The 8,141-nt window shown below is 41.1% G+C and overlaps 1 protein-coding gene across 6 annotated transcripts in view; it reads right to left on the bottom strand.

The window, feature by feature from the left end:
• Nucleotides 1-8,141, bottom strand: part of NPHP1 (nephrocystin 1) — a 59,634-nt gene that overhangs the window by 20,550 nt on the left and 30,943 nt on the right. For all 6 annotated transcript variants that reach the window (XM_019544113.1, XM_019544115.1, XM_019544116.1 and 3 more), the window contains 2 exons: nt 3,573-3,649; nt 1,227-1,326 (listed from right to left, as the gene is read on the bottom strand). In XM_019544113.1, the coding sequence (XP_019399658.1) occupies nt 1,227-1,326; nt 3,573-3,649 (177 nt within the window). The remainder of the gene's footprint in view (nt 1-1,226; nt 1,327-3,572; nt 3,650-8,141) is intronic.

Here is an 8,141-nt window from a genome sequence, read left to right as displayed (position 1 = left end):
AACTGCTGCTGGTCCGGAAGGTGCAGGGAGGCCGGAGCAGCTCCTGCTGCTGCTCACCATTTGTCCAGAGGCAGTGCAGCGGCTCTGCCCTGCCCCAGCTGGGCGAGTGGCAGGAGAGCATAGCCCCCGCTCCCAGCACCTTCTGCTGCCTGCACAGAACACAGCACAGTACAGCCCTGGCCCCACCTGCCCTGCACAGATCCAAGGGCACACACCCCTCCCTCCCTTCCCATGCCCTCCCAAAGGAGTCGTGGGAGCAGAAGTGAATGCCGCTGGATGACCCGCTCCTAGACTGTTGTTGCCCAGTGGCAGGAGCCATCCTACCCCCTCCCTGTACCCCTCCACCCTGGCTGGGCAACACTTGCCCCAATCCCTCCCAGCCCCAATCCCTCCCTCACTGCGGGGGTGTTGATCTACTCCCCCACGCCCCTTCCCTCCCCCTCTCCCCACCACAACAGACTTACCAGCTGAAGTCAGCTGTGTTGAGCATTGTAAAGGAACCGACCCCCCTTTTATAACATTGTTACTATGGGAAAATTGGTTCCGAGTTATGACATTTTGACTTAAGACACTGTATTCAGGAACCAATTACGTCATAAGTCTGCTCACTGCCTGTATCAACAAGAGGAAGATCAGGGAATGTGTGGGTCCCTTACTGAATGGGGGAGGCAATATAGCGACAGAGGATGCAGAAAAGGCTGAAGTACTCAATGCTTTTTTATCCTCAGTCTTCACAAGCAAAAGTTTGGGGAGGAGGCGAGCAGCCAACAGTGCTGAAAGAACAGGTATGGGACGATGCAGAAAAACAGGACGTGTACAAATCCACGGGGCCAAATTCAATGCACCCAAGAGCACTGAGAGAGTTGGGAGATGTGACTGCAGAACCACTGGCCATCATCTTGGAAAAACTGTAGCAATAGGGAGAGGTCCCGGATGACTGGAAACAGGCAAATATAGTACCCTTCTTCTCTTTCTTAAAGATGGAAGAAGATCTGGAAGACCACAGACCTGTCAGCCTAACCTCAGTCCCTAGAAAGATCAAGCAGCAGTTCATCAAGGAATCCATTCCTAAGCACTTGGAGGAAAAGGAGCAATTAGGAACAGTGATTAGGAACAGAAAAATAAAAACAAAGATCAACATTTGAGCAAAATTTAAAATGGAGCTACTGCTACAAATTATCACAGTCAAAATTATCACTTTATTTTAGCACATATGAAATACTTACTTGAGGATATCTTTAGATTGTGTGCTTAGTGACCGCAGTTTCACAAAAAGTTGAGGCTGTTTCTTCAGTGTTATCATCTGATGAAATATACTATCACTTGCTAAAGAAACAGATACAAGAGTATGAAATATGACATTTTGAAGGGAGACTATTATTCAATAACAAAACTTTGTTTTGCCACATGCATATTTAAATGTGCAAAGTTTCCAGCTTTGCTCTTTAGGAATAATTTTAAGACTTTGAAACGAGTAAAAACTGACTGCTATTTTACTTCAATTAAAATTTGTTTAAAGTTAGGAACCTCTTAAATTACCATTTCATAGGAGAGGCAAGGATTTTTGTGGTGACATCTTTTTTTGTACCAAATTGGAAGGGATATAGACAAGGTTTCAGGTACAAAGTACCTTTTCTCAAGTCAGGTCATCAGACCTGATGAAAGGTACTTTGTATTCAAAACTTGTTTATATTATTCCCAACACTACAGTTGATTCAATAAAAGATATGACCCATAAAAAACTCTCTCATTTTTCCTGCACCATCACAACTACAATATCACTCCAAATCTACCATCTCACAAGGGCATCTGCATAATTTTGAGATTAGGCCATCATGTACCAAATTATTCTTCCAGTTCATTTTTAATACAAGTGCAGCCCTCCTTAGGATGTGCATCTCTCATGAGTGAGATGTTGCAGGGTCTGTGATCATCTAAGAAGTAAAACCCTGTACTGACCAATGAAACTTTTCAGTAGAAGTGGACATTTATTTTTAAGACTGTTAAGGTCTGGAATAGCCTGCCATTGGAGGTGGTTCAGGCACCTACATTGAACACCTTCAAGAGTAAATTAAATGCTTATCTTGCTGGGATCCTATGACCCCAACAACTTCCTGCCCTTTGGGTGGGGGGCTGGACTCGATCTTCTGAGGTCCCTTTCAGCCCTAATGTCTATGAATCTATGACTCATAACCCTTAACAGATGAGAGGGGAAACAGAAAACGAGACAGAACAAACTGAGGCAAAGAAGAGTATGCTATTATTTTGGAGGAGTCAAGGGAAGTAAAACCTGTCCACAGTCCACAAAAATGTACACCCCTAAAAAATGGGGTTTTTCTCAGGCTGAGGAAGATCACAGTAGGCACCTTTTGCTTAAAATACAGGCAGCAAATAACTTAGACCAATTTAGGGTGAAATTTTATTTACAGAAACAAGTGATGAAAATCCCTAATAGCACACTGTAGTGCTCAAACACCCACCTGCATGTACACATGAACACTGTAAAATCCATGATAAGTAACCTAAAATTATTGTTAATGGGCATCTATACAGGTGCTCCAGGGAGGAGGGGAAAGACATTTTAACTAGAGTGGCTCTGACAGCCACTCTAATCAAAGCGCCCACAGCACAGGGGTGCTCTAACTAAAGTTTTGACAAGCTTTAGTTAAAGCACTCCCATTGCCATTTTAAAACGTGGGGACGCTAACCACACAATGTGGAGGCTGCTAAACTAATTGAGTCTGCTCTGACACAGAGCTCCATCACATGTATAGGTACCTAGTATTGCTAAATTAAAATCAAGAAAGACTACATAAACATTGAAATGAGCATGAACAATTGAGTCTTGAAAAATATCCTTAAGCTTCAAACATTAGAAAAGATGGAAATCTTAAATCAGAGTAAGATTAACATTGATAAGCAAGTCTGGTGTCAGTCAGAATTAAGAACCAATTCTCTCATGCCAATACATGCACATAACTGAAATAGAAACTCACTCTTAACTGGCATGCAAACAATCTTTCCCAGTCCTTTGTTTGTGTTACTACTTCTAGGAATAAAGTGATGCAGATTGGGCTGTGCCTTCTACTCCTAAAGACTATTTAAAATGATTAGTCTGTGAAAGCAGATTTGTGATACTTGGTATAAAAAAGTATGCCACTTACTGGCGTGATCATATTTTGAGAGCTGAAGCCATGTATGGATAATGCAGATTATCATCAAATAAAGTGGCAGTTTTACCTTTTATTATCCTCTTGCCACATTTGTTCTATTTGAAATAGAGAAAGTACTACATTTCTCTCTGAAACACAGTACTATAGATGCTATAGGAAACAGTAATAGTATATTGGCATAAATTAGGGTTAATAACAAGTTGTAATAATATCAATCTATTTAATGTTTATGAATGTACAACAACTTATCCAACTGCAGTTTACCACAAGGGAGCTGAAAGTCCAGAAGAGTTCCAGGTTCCGTTCAAATCAAAAACTATTTGTAGTCCTACAAGGTCCCATGTATTACCTACTTGTATTAGATAAATAAAATGTTATAAAACATGTATGAACTCATACCTCTTCTTGATATGGAAGGGTCCACCTCAACACCTCTCTCATAGGGAGTACCACCATTCAAAAGTAGCTCTAAAGTTCTGTTAAAAAAGGATACATTTTAACATCATACTAGAAGAAAGGAAAAACAGTAGCAGCAGTTTTCTCAAAAAAAAGGAAAAAGGAGCAAAGATTTTTTTTTGAGAGATACTCCAGGTCTTATGACTAATAAATTTAAAGATCTTGTTTTGCTTAATCACTCAACCTTTGAAACTCAAGAAGCAAGTCTGAAATTCCTCTTTTATCAGGCAATTAATCACATTTTGAAATACTTACTAGCAGTGATTCACAAATGTAATTCCAATAACTGTTTACAATGAAAAACAGCACATATTTCATTTAAAATTAGATCATGTCTTTCCAAAACTTCTACCCATCCAAACTTGAAAATTCCACTGTTTATATTTCTCGATTTACAAAGAATATTTCATCCTGAAGCTAGACCCATAGCTTCAACTGTATAGATACTAGGGGTGTGCGAAATGGGCTGTATTTGATTCCTATTCCACTTTGGCTCGAATCAGGGACAGTGACTGGATTAGTGGATTCAGGTCACTGCCCCCAATTCGGTTCAGCCGAATCTGAAAACTTAGTACTGATTCAAAGAATTAGCTATTCAGCCATAGACACAGCTTTAAATGTTTTTTCTACATACCTTGAGGTACTGTAATGGTGGGGTGGATGGAGCACCCCACAGGAGTGCAGGCTCCCCCCCATGTGCTTGGTGGCAAACTGGGAAGTGGACCAGAAGTACTTTCAGTCCACTTCAGGATCCGCCAGGGAGCGCATGTGGGCCTCCCTCAAATCCCCCCGGCTCAGCAATTGGCCACGGGGGGACCCCAGGTGCCCATCTCAGACACAGGCGGCACCAGTTGCTGAGCCAGAAATGGACTGGAAGTGCTTCTGGTTCACTTACGGGTCTGCTGCCAAGCATGCTGGGGAACACCCTCATGCTCCTGTGGGACACTCCATCTGCCCCACCATCACAGCATTCACGAGCTGACTGGTACCTTGAGGTATGTAGAAAAAACATTTAAAGCTGCATCCATGTCCAAATCGCTGAATCTTTCCAAATCAATTCAGAGGGTTCTGATTTGATTCGGAGAGATTAAAGGGTTTCCTGATTCAATACAGATTCGGAGATTCGGCCACCGAATTGGGCTGGATCTCCACCAAATCGAATCAGGGACCGAAGCTTTGCACAGCTCTACTAGATACTATATCAGTTTCAGAAGCTACTGTCACTAGATGGATTAGAGCCCATGTTTGTTAGAAGGGTCATCAATACTGTGGCACATAAAAAAAAAATTACTGCAAAAGAAATTACCTTGGGCACCTATACACGAGCAGCAATGTGTTGTAATTACCATGCTCCAGCAGCCTTCAGCATCTCATGCATCACCATCCCCACACTTAAAAATGGCACTGGGGCTGCTCATCAAATGAGCTTTAGATAAAGTGCCCTTACTGCCATTCTTAAGCGCAGGGATGCTGATACACTAGATGCTCCAGGTGCTTTAATTAGAGTGGTTCTTGGAGCTGCTCTAATTAAACTGCTGCCCACCCCCCCACCTGGACCACGTGTATAAGCACCCCATGTGTTCAAGATTTTAACAGACCAACTGGACACACCTCAGTCCAGAACTCAAAACTTAGTACTCTCCTTTGATGAATGTTCTTACACAACCATTCATTTTTTTCTTAACTAGTATGACTTACATTCTACCCCTCCTCATTTTACAATTACTGGAGGTATATTTGTATTCCAATTCCTCTACATCAGGCCATTTATTACCATTATTTAATAATATGCACGCTGGATGCAGTCACATGTATCGCTTTGGAATAACTTCTCTAGAAGCAGCAGCAGAGGACAGGGCTGCTCAATACATGAGACCTCTGAAGAGTGGCTTGCTCTGAGACTGAATCAATAACTCAGCAATTCTGACATCTACCTCAGAATTGTAACCCGTGACAGAAAGATGGGCAATGTGGCAAGAGAGAACTTTTTTCTTCATAATGTGCTATCTTTTTATCAATAAAGAACAGTGATGGAGCAGACACTGACTCAATAGTAAAAAATAAATAAAAACCCAAAGTTACTCCATCATTACCCTATTTTATACCATTTATCAAGCCTGGGTATAATATTTATCAGAGGAAGTAGAAATGAAATTGATCATTAATGATGCATTCCTTGTGCACAGATGGAAAATGAACATCTAAAGATAAAGACTTTTTTCTAAAAAAATACTTCAAACCAATTAGAACTGTAGTCTGGCTAGTTTGTGCCAGGTCAACAAAGCTCCCTATATTTTATAGCCTTTTTTAGTTAGTGTGACTTCTCAAACCGCCTATAGAAGGAACACATAATAAATTACTAGTTTTCAGTTCTAACACCATTCCACTTAACTATTCCATTAGCATGTCCTTTGAAAAAATCTGACAAACTTAAAAAGATGTGATATAGTGAGAAAGGAATTCAATGACAGGCAATATCCATGGGCTGAGCCCACTAAATATAAAAACAGAAGAGAGAATGTCAGAAAGTTATCACTAAATTTGATAGCCATTTTTGTCTTGCATCCTTTTTTCATAGAGGCAATATTCAATATTTATAGCAGTAGCTGCTGGGCAACACCATTTATATTAGAATGGGGCCTTAATTCAAAATGGTTTCATATCTCACTCATCCTTTTCGGCTTCCTGCAATTTTGGAAAAGAAAGACAAGGTACGTGTATTAATGTGAAAGTGAAAGGATGCCACTGTTGGTAATGCCATCTACAGATGTGTTTTGTTTGTACTGTTCTACTCTTAGAAACTTCTAGTGACTCCTTCATTTGGAAACAGCATTTTAAATCAATGCAATTGAGAGCAAGTGGACATGACATAATCATTTAGAGGTAATCTACATCCCAAAAGCAGCATTAGCTGGGTCCCAGAAGCAGCATTAGGGTTTTCTTTAGCACAGCACCCTACCTAGGCTAATGGCTCTGCTTCTCAGAAAAACTAATGGTAATTTCTAAGGTATCATGCTGCCCTAGCTGGTTCAGAGAGACATGAGTTTCATAGGCAACAACCTATTTGTCAGATGCAACCTGACAAATTAAGTTGTTGCCTACAAAAGCTCACACCCCCTGAACCAGTAGATATATGCAATGTAGATATACCACCTTCTCTCAGAGAGACTAGTGAATTTACAGCACTGGAGTACAGCTGCATATGTTACTGGAACCAAAACACTTTACACGTACATTAAAACCAAGATAAATACATTACAACAGATTACAGAGCAGTTAGGCATTAAAATGGCCAGGTTACTCAGACAACCAATGATAATTTTATTCTCAATTTGAAGCAATCATGTGCCTGGAATCATAGAGGCTTACATCCAAAGTTAACCCTCTGTCTTGATTCAATTTGTTCATGTAATGAGCTATATTAGCTCTCACCAAGTGGTGGTTAAGAAGTTCACTTACCCTGAGTGCACAGAACATGGCATTTTGATAAATATTTTCTTGTTATTTTAAAATTAGGAGCTGCATTGGAAAGCTAACTAGATGGACAAAACATTCCATTTCATTCTGTAATAGGTAAGGCCCCGTGTCACACTTTTCTTGCAGCAGTGAGTTCTAGTCTTGGCCAGTTGCTGTGCATACAGTGAATTTCCTACCATTCAGCAGCTTACTGGTCTAGTGAACATACAGCATAAGCAAATACACAGTCATGAGATGAGCCGTCATCTCTCAGCATCCAGGGCCAGCCTCACAAAGGCTTCTTGAGTATTAAGTCTTATCTCAGATCTGAATTTATAGTCAGGAAGCATAAGGCAGAAACCAGTGCATGGGAGAGATGTGTTCAGAGAGACCAACGTGTCACAACCAACAGACTGCAGCGTTCTTAACTAGTTACCTTTTCACGGAGCTTGGTTTCACAACTAGTAAAGAAAATGAGTTGCAATCAATCTATCTTAGAAGTCAGCAATGCATGGTCATTGTGACCTGGTCAGAGTAAAAAACATGGATACAGTCTCTTCTGGCCTCTTCTGATGTCCCACAGTGCCAAAAGAGTATCCAACTTTTTACCACCATGTTGTCTAACGCTGCTCAGAGTAAGCACAGAGATCAAAATGCCAGAGTAAGCAAGCAAGCAGTGAGGTCAGAATGTCAGTGCCCCATCTATATTAGTAATAAAAACCTGAAAAACAGCTCATCCATCTTGAATAAGGATAAGGTCCTGTGGAAAAATACCATAGGTGATCACGCCCAAAAATCCACAGTGATGCATACACACAGGGGCATAGTAGCACCATAGCTAGCTCCTCTGACAATACATGTGGTATAGAATGAGACAAGGGTTCTGTAGAAATCTTGGGACTGGTCTATGATCATATAGCTAGAGGGACAGCAGAATAAAATGGACACTGCTAGCTAAAAGTTTGACAAGCTCAAGAGGCTAGTCGGTCAGGGCCTCAGGGACCATGACCCCAGGGAGATGGGAGTTCAAGAAGAGTGGTTGCTTCTCAAGGAAGC

This window comes from Crocodylus porosus, unplaced genomic scaffold, assembly GCF_001723895.1.
Source record: "Crocodylus porosus isolate Cpor-Errol unplaced genomic scaffold, CroPor_comp1, whole genome shotgun sequence".
NCBI classification, from domain to species: Eukaryota; Metazoa; Chordata; order Crocodylia; family Crocodylidae; genus Crocodylus; species Crocodylus porosus.
This window is presented reverse-complemented; position numbering and strand designations above follow the sequence as displayed.